The sequence below is a fragment of the Mesoplodon bidens genome (assembly GCF_964165515.1).
Source record: "Mesoplodon bidens genome assembly, chromosome: 2".
Lineage (NCBI taxonomy): Eukaryota > Metazoa > Chordata > Mammalia > Artiodactyla > Ziphiidae > Mesoplodon > Mesoplodon bidens.
Genome location: NC_138177.1, coordinates 161800476 through 161818472, shown reverse-complemented (window position 1 = coordinate 161818472; position 17997 = coordinate 161800476). Strand labels below are relative to the sequence as shown.

At 61.1% G+C, this 17997-nt stretch overlaps 1 protein-coding gene and 1 pseudogene across 3 annotated transcripts in view; both read right to left on the bottom strand.

Moving 5' to 3' along the window:
- LOC308605436 (methylosome protein WDR77-like) overlaps positions 1 to 17997 on the bottom strand; it is a 524245-nt pseudogene that overhangs the window by 276673 nt on the left and 229575 nt on the right. The gene's annotated exons all lie outside the window — the stretch shown is intronic.
- Positions 1 to 17997, bottom strand: part of ADGRB2 (adhesion G protein-coupled receptor B2) — a 36327-nt gene that overhangs the window by 3179 nt on the left and 15151 nt on the right. For both annotated transcript variants that reach the window (XM_081224895.1, XM_081224894.1), the window contains 25 exons: positions 14221 to 14304; positions 13806 to 13970; positions 12434 to 12598; positions 11678 to 11842; positions 11428 to 11595; positions 11252 to 11353; positions 10986 to 11092; positions 10001 to 10195; positions 9782 to 9850; positions 9597 to 9705; positions 8947 to 9277; positions 8507 to 8612; positions 8270 to 8313; positions 7868 to 7994; positions 7319 to 7422; positions 7101 to 7203; positions 6278 to 6428; positions 6033 to 6102; positions 5590 to 5656; positions 5373 to 5458; positions 4971 to 5069; positions 2708 to 2879; positions 2295 to 2390; positions 1916 to 1955; positions 613 to 1232 (listed from right to left, as the gene is read on the bottom strand). In XM_081224895.1, the coding sequence (XP_081081021.1) occupies positions 613 to 1232; positions 1916 to 1955; positions 2295 to 2390; positions 2708 to 2879; positions 4971 to 5069; positions 5373 to 5458; positions 5590 to 5656; positions 6033 to 6102; positions 6278 to 6428; positions 7101 to 7203; positions 7319 to 7422; positions 7868 to 7994; positions 8270 to 8313; positions 8507 to 8612; positions 8947 to 9277; positions 9597 to 9705; positions 9782 to 9850; positions 10001 to 10195; positions 10986 to 11092; positions 11252 to 11353; positions 11428 to 11595; positions 11678 to 11842; positions 12434 to 12598; positions 13806 to 13970; positions 14221 to 14304 (3545 nt within the window). The remainder of the gene's footprint in view (positions 1 to 612; positions 1233 to 1915; positions 1956 to 2294; positions 2391 to 2707; positions 2880 to 4970; positions 5070 to 5372; positions 5459 to 5589; positions 5657 to 6032; positions 6103 to 6277; positions 6429 to 7100; positions 7204 to 7318; positions 7423 to 7867; positions 7995 to 8269; positions 8314 to 8506; positions 8613 to 8946; positions 9278 to 9596; positions 9706 to 9781; positions 9851 to 10000; positions 10196 to 10985; positions 11093 to 11251; positions 11354 to 11427; positions 11596 to 11677; positions 11843 to 12433; positions 12599 to 13805; positions 13971 to 14220; positions 14305 to 17997) is intronic.

The window sequence follows — 17997 nt, the reverse complement described above, 5'->3', positions numbered from 1 at the left end:
TCCCCAATCCTCTAGCACTTTCTACCTGCTCCACACAGAGACAAATGTTTTATATCAATTAGTCCTCGCAACAACTCTACCAAGAGGCTGCTCCTGTGCTATCCCCACTTTACAAATGAGGAGACTGAGGCTCAGAGACATTAAGGCGAAGAGAGATTACGTGAGCCTCAGGGGAAGATTATGCTCCAAATCTCACTGTTCATCAGCAGCGTCCAGATCTGAACTTGGGGACTCAGAGACCCAGGTTCTCATCCCCTATGATGTGGCTTCCCTAGCAATACAGCACCGGGCCTGAGCCACAGGCTCCTTAAAGGAGGGCCATCCTAACCGTTCACCCCAAAACAGGCACTAAAGCAAGTGTGAGCACCTTCGAGAAGTGCACCCTCAGCGCGTGGCGTCCAAGCCCATGTGAGGAGCTCAGAGGAGCCAGGATTCCCCTGGAGCCGCCGTGGGCACAAACGGAGGAGAAACGCACAGCAGATATACTCCCCAGGACTTTGTATGAGGAGGCTGCTGGCTGTCCCTTCCCGGCTGCTGCCAGACATAGTCACAGGCACCCGGGGGCAGGCCTCCCACCCCCCCACCACCCGCCCGTGCCCAGCAGCCCCTCACCTCCAGGGAGCCCAGCTTCATGGTGGAGCCGGGCACGGTGCGGGGCATGGTCCGGCTACGCTCCCCCGGCTCGGGCACTTGGCGGGCGCTGGGTGTCGGCGGTGGTGGTTGGAAGGTCATCCCGTAGGGGTTCTGTAGCGACCCGTAGGCAGGGCCCAGCCCCAGGCCCGAGTGGTCCACAGACAGGAAGCTGGGGTAGCCTTCGGCATGGCCCAGTGCCTTGGCAGCCCGCCGGGGGGTGCCCTCGGGCCGGGCCCGCGAGGCATCCTCGCCACCTCCGCCCCCGCCGCCGGGCTGCAAGCTCAGAGTCCTCCTGGGCAGCACCATGTAGTCCCCGTCGGAGCCCGGCTCGGCAGGCTGCAGCCACGTGAGGTCCAGCTGCCGCAGGCCGCCCTCCCCACACATGTACACGGGGTTGGCCTCCTGCGGGGGCGGTGGCTCCCCCAGCCCTGGTGAGGCTGCCATGGGCACCAGGAGATTGCCAGGCAGCGGTGAGAAGCTGAGGCTGCCCTCGGGACCCACGAGGCAGGACTTGGGCTCCTCGTCCTCGTCCAGGGACAGGCGGGACAGTGTGCCCGTGATGGTGGACGGGTTACAAGTGTTGACCTCCTTGAACAGCACTGGGGGCAGGAGTGGAGGAAGGTAAGTCCGGAGGAGGAGGAGCCCCCAGATGCCCTTGCCCAGGCTGAGCAGGTGCCAAGCCCCTGAGCTTGGACAGCGGGGGAAACTGAGTCCTGGCGTGATGGCTGGCTGGTTAACACAGGGGTTAAGAAGGTGCCTATCCCAGAGGCCCACAGCAAGGGGGACAAGGGAGGGCGAGGAACGAAGCCAAGGCCCAGCTCCCACAGTGCCCGGGTGCGGGTCCTGACCTCTGACCCGACAGCCCCAAGGCTGTCAAAAGAGCCGGGCTCCCCGCTCCCTGGGCAGCTCCTCCCCAGGAGACAGAATTTGAAGGAGGTTCTGGTAAGAATCATGGAAATGACACAGTGATATAAGAGCCACTTTGTGCCGAGCACCCGGCTAGGCACTTGATGTCCCCCAGTTCACGTAAGGCTCCCACCCACCCTGGGAGGACAGATTTCTCTCCGTTATAGGTGTGTTAACTGAGGCTCCAGGGGTAAGCTGTTTGCCCAGAGTCATACAGTGAGTGGTGTTCACAGCCTTGAATCCAACCCAGGGTTGTCTGACTCAAAAGCTGGACCCTGCAGCCAGACACCCATCAGGGCCTTCCTTGGTGCGGCTGGGGGCCCTCCCTTCTTGCCCCTCCCTGGGGCCATTCTCGGCTCTGCCCTGGCACACTCACCTGTCTGACAAGCCAGATCCACATCTTTTTCAAAGTCTGACTATAGGCAGAGAGGGAGAGAGCAGACAGGCAGAGAGAGGATCCATGTATCAGGGTGGGGGGGACGCAGGCCCCTCCCTACCCACCCAGAGGGTCTACCTCTGCTGGGCACACTGCCCAACAGAGCAGGGGGGCCCCAGGCATGGTCTCCTCCAGCCGCACCTGACAGTGGGAAGACTGAAGGGGGGAAGGACTTGCCCAAGGCCACCCAGCTGTCAGTGGCTGAGCCTGAATCAAACCCAGTCTCTGTTCCCTCCCTGCCATAGATGAGGCAAGTGAGGGGTCTAGGGCAGGGGGCACTCAGAACCCACCTGTGCCCTGCCCGGGCCTCCTCACTCACCAGGATCTGCAGCTGCCCGTTCTTACACGAGTCGGGGGAGTCTTCACTCTCATCGGCCCGGCACACGCCCATCTGGCACTTCACCACATCCTGGACCTGGGGGCAGCAGGTGCCTGCTGGACCTGAGGCTGCCACAGGGCCCCCGGCCACGGCTGGCTGTGCCTCCCACCCCAGGCACCCAGGTGGGCGTGGAAGGAAAGCAGCGCATCCAGCGTAGGGGAGGGGAGAAGGAGCCCCAGGGGGCCGAGGCCAAGGCCAAGGCTGCCCAAGCTATCAGCGTGCACACCAAGGGCTGCCCAGCTGGGGACCTGGTCGGGCCTCAGTCTTCCCCATCTGCACCCATCTGCACCGTGGGGAGAAGCGAGGGGCTGGCATGGTCGGGGGAGGACAGGGCCAGGAGAGGCCCAGCCCACCTCTCGGCGCAGAAAGCAGTGCACAGCCGTGATGACAAAGCCCTGCGCGGAGTTGAAGACGGCAAAGAGGGCCTGGAAGAGGACGGAGCGGCGGTCCGTCATGGCCAGGACGGCGGACATCCAGGTGAGCGCCAGCAGGGGCAGCACCACGCAGGAGCTCCAGAGCGAGGCCCTGAGGACAAGGCAGAGGGTCCGTCAGGGCGACACTCCAGGGGACAGGCTGGGCTGAGCCTGGGCCTGCACTCAGCCTGGGGCCCTTAAGCTGCCCAAGAGTGGCAGGGCCCCAAATGCCAAGACCTCAGCAATGACCCCAAGCAGGGGGGCTGAGGAGCCGGAGGCAGAGAAACAGAACAAAGACAAAGAGCAGAAAACTGGGGGACAAGGAGAGGGGGAGGGACAGACACACGGACGCAATGGGACTGAGCCAGAGGCAGCATCAGTGGACAGAGACAAAGAGGGTGGAAAGAAACAGTGGGAGAGAAGAGGAGGGAGACGGATACAGACGCTGCGAGTTCCAGCCACCATTTGCACAGAATCACAGGCCTGGGCCACATCCCCAGAGAGTCTGGGAGGGGAGGAGAGGAAGAGGGACAAAGAGAGACGACAGACATGGTGAGAGAGTAGAGGAGACGGGCAGAGACACACAGGAAGGTTAAATGGGCAGAGAGGACGGAGGACAGCACAGAGCACAGATCTTCGGGGAAGAATACGGGGGGCCAGGGCAGCAGAGGCTCCTCCCCTTCAGCTTCCCAAGGAGGAGGTGCCAGGCTCCCAGGGCCTGCTCAGAGCTGGGCAGAAAGATCATAGCTAGGGCTGGGGGTCAAAGCCAGGGTCGGGGGTCAAAGCCAGGGTCAGGGCCAAACCCACACATCCCCGACCTCCTTGACGAGGGAGGGCAGAGAAAAAAGGCAGAGGGGCCCGGGCATCCGGGCACCAGTGCCAGCCCGCCCCCACCAGCAACAGCCCACGAGCGCACAGTAGGGCAGCCTTGCCCTACTGGGCCAGGTGCCACACCCTGCCCACTCTGCCTCATGAACACTGCCGGTGGGAGAGTCAGGCAGGGGTGGGCACAGCTCTGGACAAGGCAGAGAGATGGGCAGGCGGCCAAGACCTGCCCTAGGAAGAGCGGTCCAGGGCTGTTCAGCCCGGCAGGGGGCAGGCACAGTGGTCTCCACAGGCCCCGGGGGCAGAGCCAAGACTAAAGAGAGGACCTAATCACAGCCGTGAGGGCCACCACTGACTAACCACCAGGTCTCTGGCAGGCCCTACACCAAATACTTTACATACATTAATCACACTGGGACCAAAACAACTCCAGTAAACAGGCATGGGGATTATTATCCCAATTTACAGATGAGGAAACTGGAGTGTGCCCAGCTGGGCAGACAGAGACGGAGCCGGGATGCAAACCCAAAGTGGCGCCTCCGAAGCCCAAGCTTTTAACTGCTAGTTCTGAGAGACTGGGTCAGAGAGGCAGATGGGAGCCCAAGTGAAAGGGAGCTTTCTGCTACGCAGAGGTTCCCAGAGATGGTGCCAGCCGCCTCCAGAGGCAGTGAGCTCCCTGATCCTGGAGGTGTGCAAGACAGAGCTGGGCCCCCACTGATCAGGGAGGGTCAGCTGGATTTCTGGCCCTGAGTGGGAGGTTGGGCCTGAAGCCCTGAAGTTCATTCATTCATTCTACTCTTGTGCGGCTGGGATTTTAAGAGTCTCAGCAGCCCGAGGACAGCTCAGTGAAATAATTCCCTACCTCCAAGATTCTCTGTCCTCCAACTGACTGTAAGATTCAATGCCTCTGAAATTCTAAGTCTCAGATTCTATGACAGATGATAAGACTCTATGATTCACTCATTCGAACATTCTTAGCTTCTGATTGTCTTATTCTAAGATTCTACCATTCTAATTCTAAGGTTCTATGGGCTCAAAAATTCTAAGGGTGGAAGATTCTATGAGCCTCTGTAGGTTGGGGCTATAAGGAGGAGTGTGTGTCTGTGCCTGGATAAAATGTAAGCTGGGGCTGCGGGGGCAGGGGCAGGGAACAAGGGGTGGGCACGGGAATACGGCATTTTCTGGAAGGCACAGACATTCATTCCCTGTGGCCTCTTTGTCATCACAATGTCGAGCCCTTGAGAGTGCATGGCAGCTGGCGGGGCAGGGCAAGCTTTCCAGGGCACTGGGCTGATAACCCTCCTCCCCCCACCATGGGCACTGCCCCCCTTCTTTTGCCCCCACCCACCCACCCCTTTCCCACGGGGGCACAACTAACATGGCGTTCCTGGCCGAGGCTGAGCTGAGCAGGGGGCTGGGGACCACTCCACACGCTGAGCAGGGGAGGAGCAGGCTGGCCCAGGGGCACCGCTCCGACCTCGGGGGCGGCACAGACACAGGAAAAGGGGGGAGACACACGGGAAGTGGGAAGAGATGGGGCAGTGTGAGCCCCGAGTGGGGTGGGAGGGGGAGGGCAGATGAGAGAGAAAGAGGTGGGTTAGGGTGGGTGAGGGGCTGCAGCTGAGCACACCGGGTGCCCACCTTGCCTGCACCCTTGATGCACCAAGGTCAGGGAGCCCCGGTCGCATCATCAAGCCCTGAGTCTCCAATAGTGGCTGTGGCCCACCCTCCCTACAGCATTTCCCACAAGGCCAAGTCACAGTGACCCCCCTCCCCTTACCCGGCCCTCTGCTTCTTGGACTTGTCTGAGATGCCATCCCGAGCCATGAGCTTGTTGAAGACGATGATTCCGATGAGCATATTCACCTGGGGGCCCGGTGGAGTGGGGTAGGGGAAGACAGGATCACCAGATGACCTCCTGGCAGGGAAATCCCCAGGTGGAGGAGGTAGACCCCCCTTGGGCCATGCCCCTCCCAGGACGCTGCAGGGGCACATACCAGGACAATGACAGCTGCTGGGCCCACGAAGGCATAAAGCAGACCACCCTCCAGAGAGAGCCAGCAGCTGGGGAGGGGGGAAAGAGGGGGTATCAGACAACCAGTGGGCCCGCTCCCATGCTCAAACACCATCCCTCAGGGCTCCCTGAGCTGCCAGGTCACGTCACGCATGGGGCAGGGACCCAGACAGGGTGAGAGTGAGCCACTGACTGTTGCTGAGCCCCTCTAACAAGGGCCCTGGGGTTACCAAGGCTGATCCCTGACCTAAATGGTTCTGAGATTATCCAATCCCAGCACAGCCTTTTATAGTCAGGGAAACAGGCTGAGACGGGAGAATTTGCCCAAAGTCCCACAACAGGAGTGGGCCAGGATCTCAGCCCGAGAAGTCTGGAGCCCTATCAGGTCCACTGACTCCCGTTTCCCACCCCGGGAGGCCCACGTACTAGCTGGATGTACCGTATCCTTTGGTGCGGGTAAAGCCGACCGACACGGCCACCACCAGGGCAGGCAGACCTGGGGGAGCGGGGGAGCCAGAGTGAGATGGCCGCCCATCCTCAGGGTCCTTCACCCTCCCAGACCCGCAGCCCAGCTGACCCCTGTGCCCAGAGAGCAGGGCCGGGGCCAGAAGCTCTCTTGCTGCCCCTGTCCCCAAGGCCCAGCGGCAGGGTCCAGCATGAGCCCTGCTCACCCCAGCCCAGGCAGAGGAAGCGCTTGCGGACGAGGCGGGTGCGCATCCGTCCGATGACAGCCAGGTAGGACTGCCAGGCCTCGGTGAGCACCCAGCAAAAGGACGAGAGGAAGAAGAAGTGCAGGAAGGCGGCTATCATGGTGCACACACCCTGCAGGGAGGAGGAGAGGGAGGGAGTGGCCCTGAGCAGCCGCCAGGGTGGGAGGCGCCGGGCTTCCCACGTCCGCTGCTGGGCGCTGCCACGGCCGCCCACCTGAGCTCCGCCTGCCAGGCACCCCCGTCTTCCTGCACCCACACACAGCACGACACAGGCCCGGTGACACGCACACGGCACTCGGCATCCAGGAGGCGGGCGGGCAGGCTGCCCACGCACAGACGGGGCTGGCAGGGAGGGGCACAAACAGGAGTGCCTGCCACGTCATGGCCGGGTGGGCCCCACGTCTGGCACCAGCAGGGCTGGCGCTGTGCAGAGAGGGCCGAGGGGGCATAAGGGACAGCCAACACAGATCAGACGCGGGTACGTGGCACAGGAGGCTCTGCTGGGGCTCCCACATGCCCGCAGACACGCCCAACACATGTGCGCACAGGCACTCAGCTCACGTACACGTTCACAAATGTACACAGACATCCCTCACTGGAGTACACACACCCCCTCTCCAACTCCCTCATGCACGCTCACACAATCTCCCACACGCACCCTCACCCAACACCCAGCTCGAGTGTCTACACACATCCGGCACTTAGTTTCATACACACGAGCACACGTGCCATCCCCCCTTCGCCCGACTCTCACACCCCATCCCCCCTGTGAGCCTGCACCTGCCTTGCTCAGCACCCGCGACTGGCCCACGAGGATCAGGATGTTGGATGCCAGGATGGACAGGCAGAAATTCAACAGGATGATGGAGCGTTCCGATTTTATAAACCTGGTGGGGCACAGTGGGCAGAGACAGGGGAGCTAGCCGCCCTGCCCAACCTGGGGTGGCCGGCCACCTCCCGCCCCACCCCCTCACCCCCCCAACCCCCCACCCTCCCACCTACCTCCAGAAGGCGGCATAGATGGCAAGGAGGGTGAGCAGTGCCATGCAGGACACAGCACAGCCGATCACAAGGGGGACCGAGGGGGAGCCCGCCAGCTCCAGGGTCTGGGGGAGAGGGGCAGACCGTCAGATGGGTCACTGGGAGAGGGCAGCTACAGGGGTGCCATCGCCCTCCCCACCTCCTGTCTAGGACAGACTGGCACCTGCACCTGTGTCACACCCACACTCACAAGGGGACTCACCACTGCCTCCACACGTGCACAGAGCAGACCCAGTCACGTACGTGGACGTGTATTTATGCTGTCACCCGCACTCTTCCACACACAACCAGACACACGTGTGTGTGTATACACATGCAATCACCCACTGGGCACATGTCATTGCTGTGAGCACCATTCCGGGGGCACAGACTTCCACGTGCAATCCCACAAGTACACCCACGCAAACGCCACGTGGGACCACCCAGATCCCCGCCAGCGCTGTCACAGATGGTCACTGGCACCCAGGAGCCTCTTCTCCGGCCCAGCCCAGGCACTTCCCTCCCACTCACCAGGTCCTTGGGTGGCTGGGCCAGCACAGCAAAGGTGGACAGGTGCTGGCACTGGCAGCGAGTGTGGGCTGCCTGGGTCTCCAGGGTCTGGCAGCTCTCAGTGTCCCAGTCCCCCGAGCTGGCATCTCTTGGGTGGAGGGAGAGGTGGAATGAGCCCCAGCCCAGCTCCACGGCCCCACCCCCAGTGCTGGCCACTGCCCGAGGACAGTTGAAACCCAGAGCAAGGCCACATCCAAGGGGCGGGCAGGCAGGCAGCGGGAGCCACAGGGTTTGCCCTTGATCCCTTAGGCCAAGGATGGTGCCAAGGCACCCTCCCTCTGGCCTTCCAGGCAGGACATCCCCTCCTGAGGGAGGAGTCCCAGGGCTGCAGGCTTCCCCACACAGAGCCCCTGCCCAACTCACGCTCTGGAGTAGTCCCAGCTGGCACAGTGGGGATCCGTGGTGCCCTGCGGAGCAGAAGACCTAAGTGCAGCGTGGGTGGGACGCTGCCCACCCATGACCACCCCCATCCTGCCTTGGCAGGCCCCACACAGGTCAGCGGTTCAGCCTGCCATCAGGGCAGACCACCTCCCCATCAGACAGGCCTTTGGCTGCCCTGGCTGGGGCATACCCAGGGTCCCTGCCCAGGGCCCCACTCACGTTGATGATATAGGAGAGCTCCACGGTGATGAGGGGCTCAGCTAGTGGCTGGGTGGGGGGCCTCACAGTCACTGTCATCACCCTGGATGTGACGGCCAGCGGGGGCCTGGGGGACAGATGCTGAGGTCAGCTCCTGCCAGCAGGTGCCCAGATCCAGTCAGGAACCCTGAAGGTGCTTTGGATCGAGGGCAGGAGGCTACCATGGTGCCAAGGCCAGGGGAAGGCCTAGAGTTCAGTGGGGCCCAGGACTTTGGGTGAGGTCTAGAGCTCCGTCCAGCACCCCCTGCACCCCCTCTGAAGCCTCTGGGAGCTGCATGGACGTCTTGGAGAAGCACCTGTGTCCAGAGCCAGGCGAGGGGTCCCTGAGGCTGCAGATGGATCTCTCTGTGGCCAGCACGGGCTCAGCCCTCCTTCCCTTACCTGGGCCTCCCTGGACTCACCTGGGGGGCGGCAGGATGAGGCCGAGGGTGCGGTAGAGCACAGCACCAATCACGAAGTAGGAGGAGGACTCCTCAGGGTCTGCCGGGAGGAGGCGCTGGTGGGAGTGGCCCGGGCCAGGGGGCACGGTTCCTGGGCCTCTCCCCCTGCCAAGGCTGTCTGCTGCCCCGGATGCGGCCGGCTTCCCTGGGGAGGAGAGGCTGAGCACCTCCTTGGGTAGGAAGAGGCGGTCCTCTGAGTACCGCACCCAGTCCTTCATGCCCCGGCGGCCGCGCATGGGGAACGTGATGTCGCTGGACACAGCCGAGACGGGCTCCCGCTGAATGCTGATCACTGCAGAGGACAGACAGAGACAGAAACAGAGTGGAAGGTCACAGGGGAAGAGATGAATGTGGAGGAGACAGACAGCAGGAAGGCAGATGCAGACACCAAGGTTGGTACAAACAAAGAGGCGGGGGATGGAGAAACAACAAAGAGATGGAGCATGGGAAGAAACGTGGAGACAGAGATACAAATAAGGGGTTAAATGAGGGAAAGGCAGGGCCCAGAGAAAGAGAGGAAGATAGAAACAGCCCTCAGAAACCATCCCTCCCCCAAGGCGTCCTGGGTTCGGCCACATCCAGCACCCCCTCCCCTGCCTGCTTCCTCGTACCCAGGTTATCTGTGACAATCAGAGAGCTCTGGAAGGCCTTGAGAGCATCGCCCACCAGGTGAATGAAGTCCTCCACGACCCGGAGCAGGTGCACAGAGCCAGGGGACACCTGGGGACAGACAGGGTGTAAGGGACCAAGGCAGGGGCAGCTGTGGGGGAACAAGCCTGGAAGCCCAGCCCCTCACCTGCTGAGCATCATCCCACTTGTCCTTGTTCTCTGCATCCACCATGAAGCTCACCACCTGGAAGAAGCGCTGGGGAGAGAGCAGTGGGTGTTGGGAGGTCCCAGCCCCAGAGAGAGTAGCTTCCCCGCCACAGACTCTGCTATAGGGGCCCGGCCTCCCCCTTCAATCTAGGGCTTCTGAACCTTCAGCCCTCCTTCCTCTTAACAGGGTAGAGGGTACCTGCACGTCATCAGCCGAGGGCACATAGGTGGCTCTCTTGAAGGTGTCAGTGACATTCCTCAGAATGTCCACGGAGAAAAGCAGGTCCCCACTGTAGTAGGTGCGCCGGGCCAGCAGCTCCTGCAGGCTCCGCACCACTTGTGACATGCCCTCGCCTGCCAGCATGCGCTGCCCCTTGGCCAGGTGCTCCCGAAGCTGCCAGTGACAGGTAGGCTGCTGTCACCAGAGTGTCAAGAGCTGGGACCCGCCCCTGGCCCATCCCACTCCAGTCCACCCACCACTTGCATCCAGAGGGAAAGGGTCAGATAGAGATGCTCAAAGAGATCATGGGGGAGACAGAGTCTAAGAAAGAAACCCGTAAAGAGAAAGAATCCCCAAAGATACGTAAAGACTGAAATAGGAACAGCAAAAGAAAGAAGGAGCTCAGAAATACATATAAAAGATGATAAGCACAGTTGAGGGACAAGGCACCTCCCTAATCCAAAGAGGTCATTATACGCTGGAGTGCAATGCGCTCTCTCTCTCTCTCAAATACGAGCTCCAAGCACAAACACAACAAATACCGGTTACAGTCAGACGAGTACACACAGGCCATGTTCGCTAACAACATTCTTACCCCATGGCAGGCCCTGGGCTGGGCATTGGGGACATAAAAATAATTTCAACTTTGTCCCTGCCTTCAAGGAGCTCCCAGTCTCACAGGACACAGACATTGTGATGAGCACTCGTAACACCTAATGACTGAGAAGCTCAGGGGGCTGTAGGAGCACAGGGGGAGGCACTGGGGATAAGGGAAGACATCTGAGAATCAGGTCTTGAGGGATGAGTAGGAGTTTGTCAGACAAGGAGAGGCACAGCCAGGCAGAAGTGGGCACATCGTATGTACGCCAAGGCACATGGGCACGAGCAAGAATCAAGCTCCCTCCACGCCCACCAGAGTCTGGGACAGATCCCGTGTCGCCCCAGCCCAGCAGGGTGCACTCACTGACAGATACAGGTAGCGGTACTCGTGGGAGATGCAGCGGGCAAAGCTGGGCAGCCCCCAGTAGGCCACGCCCTGGGCACTGAGAAGACAGCGGCGGCTGGCAGACCCTGCAGGGGGACAGGACAGAGGGTTGGGTGTGGGGGCCGAGCTCTCACCCACTTCACTCCACACCTCAGAATGGAGGCTCAAAGAGGCTGGGGGCTCGGAAGGGAGCGGCAGGAATGGCGGGTGTGGGAGGCGTGCAGGGAGAGCCACCCGCCCCTCACCTGAGGCGTTGGGGGGGCACTTGTTGTAGATGATCTCTCCGGCAGCCGCCTTCTTCCACATCATCAGCATCACGTACTCGTCTCTGCACATCTCATGGAAGGCTGTTGGTACAGCGGAGGGGCTCAGCCAGGCCCAGGCACTTGCCCCCAAAGCCCCAGGGTCCGGCGGGCAATACCTGGACACCTCTTCTCACTGCAGGGCTTCACCTCCTCTCCGGTGCCCTCGCAGGGGTATCCCTGAGTGCCTGTGGCCTGGCACATGCGGAAACGGCGCTGCCAGCCCGTGTCACATGTCTTGGAGCACAGGCTCCACGCATTCCACGGCCCCCACTTGCCATCTGTGGCTGCAGAGATGGGGGGCGTGAGTGGCCCCAGGCGCGCCCTGGGCCAGGGCCACCACCTGCCGCCCCTGTGCCGCACACTCACCCGGGCACTCAAGGTTGCCGCACTCCCGGGTGTCAGTGAGGGCCCCGGTACACGTGGCCCAGGCTGGGCCTGCCACGCTGCACTTTCGGCTGCGCTGCTGGGTCCCATTGGCACAGGACGTGGAGCACGGGCCCCAGGGACCCCATTCTAGCCACTGGCCTTCCACTGCATGGGGAGACACAAGCAGGGTTGGCTGTTGAGCAAGGGGTGTGGGGATGCATCAGGGCAGATGGCATTCAGATTTGAATAAGGCCAGACCCACTGGAGAGGGGTGGATGAAGGGGGGCTGGAGGGAGCTGGTGGTGCCTGGGCCTGGGCCTGCCTGCCTGCCACCAGCTCCAGGAACACAGGACCCCTCTCCACTCAGCACTGAGGCACGTGCTCTCTTCTAGCTAGGGAAACGGGCCCCGGGCCACCTTCTGATCTTTGCCCACATGTAAGCCCAGCTTTGTGTCCCCTCACAGCCCAGCTGGCCATGAGCACCAAAGTGCTATGAACAGCAAGGGTAGTCCAGGGCTCAGGGGAAGGGGCACTGGCAAGCAGCCCCCTTTAGATGGAATCACAGGGTGCAAACTCCAAGTAGGCTGGGCCAGGTCACCTCCCACGCTGGCAGGTAGACTTTGCCAGTCTCCCCATGCTTGGTCAAAGTTCACTGGGGTTCCCCCAGGGGCAGGGCACTGGACCTGACTTCCTCCCCTTTCCCGACCCCCACCCGGCTGGGCAGCGCCCGCCTGAAAGCCCACGGGTGCTACTGACCCGGGCAGGCGGCCATACTGCAGAGCTTAGTCTGCAGCTCGGGACCCTCGCAGGCCTTGCCGCCGTGCTGGGGGGGCACGCAGGTCCGCATCCGGCTCCGGGACCCCCGCCCGCAGCTGCGGGAGCACAGGCTCCAGGACCCCCACTCCTCCCACACGCCGTGCACTGCAAGGAAGCACGTGGCCAGTGGCTTGGCGGCACCTTGGCCCCGCCCACTGCCCACCCGCCCACCAATCAGGAGCTCCGGCAGCTCTGCCACCGCTCCTCATTGGCTCTGCCCTGGGCCCCAGGATTCCGCCCTTTGGGGGTGGGGATGTGGAAGACACAGACTACTAGTCCCAACTCACACAGGACACTGCCTGTGGACACCCCGACAGGGAGACTAGAATCAACCCAGGAGGGGAGCCAGGGGTCCTCCTCTCCTGGGGGCACAGTAAAGCCCAGGAAAGGGCTCAATATCTACCCCACCTTACCCCATCCCCATCCCTCCCCACCCCGGATCCAGAGCAAGAATCCAACATGGCAGGCATGGGGCAAGAGAATGCCCCTCCCCACCCCAAGCGCAGGGACACACAAATAGACATGACCCTCTACGTGGACACTGACACAGAGAGCTCACATTGGAACACGGCTTTGCCCCACCCCTTTGCAAGCTCCTGGCACACCCCCAGTTGCCAAGACCCCTTCCCAGGTAGCCCTACTTTAAGTTCCCAGCCAGGAGCTGATCTGGCCTAGGCACCACTTCGCTCCCTCAGGCGCAAGGGGCAGGACCCGCTGAAGCTGCCGAGCCCCTCCTGACCCACAGGCTGTCCCCACAGGCACATGCACATTCTCAACAACTCCATGCTGAACTGAGGAAGGCTTCAGGGTCTAGGGGAGGCTCCCTGGGGAGTGGGATAGGGAGTCAGAGGAGGGAGGGGATGGTCAGAGAGATCATTTTTTTTTTCTTTAAAGTGGCATTTCTCTTAGATCTTGGAGGACAGGCTGAATTTTAATAGCCAAGGTAGTGGTGGAGGGGATAGGATGAGAATAGGCAAGTGCAGGGTGGTGGGAAAGTGCAAGAGGTGCTGGTGTGGCCAGAGCATAGGGAACACGGAAGGCAGTGAGGGTAAAAAGACAAGCCTTGATTACCAGGACGTAGGCATCAGGGGAGTGATGTGCCCAGAACCAAGCCTGCTGGTGCGGGCCCTGGTCTGATTCATCTGTGTCCCCGATGCCCTGTGTGGGGCTGGGCACGGTGGGGGGGTGGGGGCACAGTCAAGTTTGCTGAATGAAAGGAGGAGGCAACCAACCATCTTTGGAAGATGAACTTGCCCGAGTCCCAGGCAGGACCCGACCCTGCAGGCAGACTGGGCGGGGAGGACGGGCATACCTGGGCAGGTGGCTGAATTGTTGCAGGGCCGGGTCTCCCGCAGGGGCCCGCTGCACAGGGTCCCATAGGGGGAGGACACGCAGGAGCGGGTCCGCACCTGCAGGCCCTGCCCACACGTCAGGGAACACACGCTCCACGGGGACCACTCCTCAGCCGCTGGGTCGCCTACGAGAGAGGGACAGCGTCGGCGGCAGGGGGCATCTCCCAAGCACTCAGTCTCAGGAATCCTCCTACCCTGACCCCAAGTGACAGGCTCTTCAGGAGGCAATCCAGCCCAGCCCACAGGCCTCGCATGGCAGAGACACGACTGAGCTCCAGGACATTGACAGAGACAGGCACACGCCAAGCACACATGCCACCAGATGCCACAGAGTCGGGCCCCCACCACAGAGGAAGGGAGGCGGGCCCGAGTTACCTGTCTGCGCCATGTACAGCCCAGGCTCATCTGCAGACCTTGGCCACTGGGTTTTCACCTTCGGTTCCTCTTCCGGCTCCTCACCTGGAACACAGAGGTGGTGGCAGGGGCTCAGCAGAGGCCAGCTCAGTCCCGCCAGGGTGGCACAGAGAGGGCAGCCTTGCTCACCCTCAGCCAGAGGGTCTGGAACCAACTGCAGGTGACGCTGAAAGAGCATCACATCCTGCCCCCTGCCCCACCAACACCATTTTACAGATAAGGAAACTGAGGCTCAGAAGGCCACACAGGGCTTGCCTACAGCCTCACGACTGTCTTTTCCTCCTGCCTCAGCCAAACTGGGGGAGACTGGAGAGGAGTGGCCGCTCATATTAATGAGCAGGAGGCTTCTGTGCCAAGTGCTGTCCCTACCTATCTCCTTAACCCTCCCCCGGGAAGTAGGGACCATCACCTCCGTTTAAAGATGAGAAAACTGAGGCCGAGAGAGGGGAAGTGACTTGTCCAAGATCACACAGCTTGGAAAGCCTCAAGTCCAGTCTCTTTCCCCTCACAGGGCTGACCCTAAGGCAGACAAACAGCCAAGGTGAGCAGTTGTGACCACTCCGTAAGCTTGCCTCTGGGACACGCTTGGCTTCATGCCAAGCCAGGGGCTGGGCCTGGGGCCCAGATTCTGCCCCCCAAGCAGCACTGGACTGTGACCTGGAGGCACAGGTCAGAATGCCGCTCCTCTGAGACCTAAGGGCCTGGGGCAGGTGCCTCCATCCAGCAGACCCTACTCCCCACCGCCCTGTGGCCAGCAAGCAGCAGGCGCTCTGGGATCTGCTGCTGCTGCCTCGGCCCCCACCTCACCGGGCTCTTGGCTGCCCGATGTCTGTGTCTGGTCTAGGCCTTGGAAGCACTGCCAGCCCTGGAGGAGAGGCTGGGAGCTCCCATTCTCCAAAGCCAGGCCCTCCTGCTCAGAGGTGAGCTCACCAGGCCCCCTCCCACAGGCTGGGTAGCGGGGATGGTGGCAGACATGAGTACAGGGGGGAAAGACCCAGCCCACGTAGAGGCTGCTGGGCAGGTGGGATCGGAACAGCATTTTGGGACAGGGCTCTGCCCATGCTGTCCCCAGACTAGAAGGTACTCCTCTCCCCTACTCCCAGGCCCTCTCCTATTTCTGAACACCAGGTCAGCACCGAACAGGCACTCTGTGTTGGAAGGAACCCAAGAAGGCTGTACTCTTCCTGCCCCCTGCCGCCCAGTCCAGGCTCTGCGTCCGAGAGAAAGCTCTTCCTCACCAGGCATGAAGAGTGGCCACTCTGAGCAAACCTGCTGTCCAGAGGGCCCTGAGCTGCCACTCAGCCCGGCCTCTGGTCTCATCCACTCCCGGACCCTTCCCTCCACTTCAGCCACCAGTCCCAGGACCTGATCTTCATCATCCCCTAAACTGCTCCACCATCTCTGAAACCTGCGTCTCCCCACCCCACAGGACACCTTCAGAGTCAGGCAACCCTGGTCCCAACTGGGGCGTGGACACTGACCAGCTGTGTGACTGTGGGCAAGTGTCTTTGCCCCTCTGACCCTGTTTTCTGACCTTGTAGAACCATACTCAGAATACCCCCTACCCTGAGGGCTGACCTCAGGACTTCCTGACAGGAGATCATGAAGCCCTCAGCACCCTGCTTGGACATGGGGAATGCTCAGAAGGCAGCAACTCTCTGGTTTATTTTCACCATCTTCCCTTCCCTCAACACCTCCACCCCTTCAGCACCCTCACATGCCACCACCCCTCAGCCCCCTGGGCCTCCTCCCTCTGAACAGCATCTGCCATCGCTCCTGGCCTCACTTTGGGCCCTGCCTCTATCAAGACCACAGGGAAGGTGCTGGAACCATGCCTGGCAGCTCCCGAATCCCCTCACCCAGCCTTTCCACCACACCCGCTCAGCCAGTCCCCAGCCCTGGAGACTGTGACAAACCGCCTTCTCCACACCCACCCCCAGGCTGCTAAAGAAATCTACAGCTGTGCCAACTGCCACCACGACAGATTCAGGGATGCACATCCGATGGCCGAGCAGGGCTCCCTGCCTTCCCTGTCCCCCATTCGGCGGGCTGTGCCAGACCTTGACCTCTCTCCTCAAGCCCATCTCCGCCCACTCCCTCTCTGCAACAAGCTCCTTTACAGAGAAAGCAGAAGCTATGACACGGGAGCCCCCCCACCCCGACTTCTTGCCTCACCCCTCCCACTCCCAACTTTCCTGAAGCCCTTCTCTTCACAAAGACCAGCCCCTCATCCCAGTGCTGCCTTCTATTCCTCCCGCCTACCTTCTCAGGGAGGGCTCCACCCATCATCCCATCTCATCAGCATTTCGTCAGCATTCTCCTCGTGGCAGCCTGGGAACAGATCTAGGCCCTTTCCGTTCTCAGAGGGGCCCTCCTCTGACCCTCCTGCCTTCTCTGGCTACTGCCCTCGGCTCCTCTTCACCATCAATGAGTGGTCCAGAGCTGGCACTCCAGTTTCTCACCTGCCACTCACATCCTAGCTCAGATGTCACCTTGCCTGGTAAATCCACCGCAGTCTGGCTTCTGACCACATCTTCTGCTGAAACCGTTCTTGACAGTCATCAGTGCCCTCCTTGTGGCTAAATCCTATGGATGCTTTGCAGGCCTTGTCCCACCCGACCCCTTGGCAGCATTTCGCCCTGCTGACTCTCCAGGCCTGAAACACTCCCCTGCCTGACTCGCCTGGCTTCCTGCTACCTCTCCCCCGCCTCTCTGACTGGTCTGTTCTCCTGCTGCTTCCCACATCTGGCATCCACGTTTTGTCCTGTTTTCACAGGACAACACCGCCCCCCCCAGGCTTCATGAACCCCACCTGAATGGCTGCTCCGAAGTCGTTGCGCCACCCGCCGAACCTGTGCTTCACTCCTGTATAGCTTCCTGCCTCCTGAACAGGTCCTCTGATTGGGGGGGCAGGGGGGCTCAAACTCAGCGTGTCCAAAATAGGATGATCATCTCCTCTCAAACCTCTCAAACCCACTTGTTCCCCACCTTCACCTGGAAAACTCCTACATGACCTTCAAAACCCACCTCAAATGACCTCTCATAGGCAAAGTCTTCCTTAGCCCCCACTCCCCTGCAGAGTTGGCTGCCCCCTCTTCTACGTGCCCACTCATCACAGATGATTCCATCTGCTGTCTGAATTACCCCCCATCCGAGAGCCCTTTGAAGAAAGGCTGTGTGAGCCATCTCCCTGACCACACGAACACCAGCACAGAATCCGGCCCAGAGAAACAGCAATAAACACCAATGAACGTGTTGCTCCTAGCTTCCCCCACCCCATGGGGGTCATTGGAAATGGTCGTTTGTCATCTTGAGTATCAGCTCTGACCTGCAGCCCGCCACCTAGACCACCCCAAGCTTGACATCCATTTATTAATAAACGCTCTGGAGATGCCATCTGACCTGTTGCAAATCCAGTCAAGAGTCCTCTCATCCAGCTCCTTTTTGGCGTCTTGGCCATTACTGTTGTGGGTGGCAACCCCTCCCATCCCTGGCCTGGCATCCAGGAAGCCCATCAAATGCGGCCACGTGAGAGGCCAGCCTGGCTTGCTTGTTGTGGACTCACACTGCTTCCTGTGGGGCCCCGTCCTCTACTGACCACTCACCACCCATTTGCTGGCCAGCCCCGCCATATAACCAGAGGTGGTGTCGGTGGTTTCTAGAATCCACCCCATTTGAAAATCAGAACATGTCCCAGGTCCAGCTCTTGAGCCCCTCTCCTAGCCTCCTGGGCTGGGC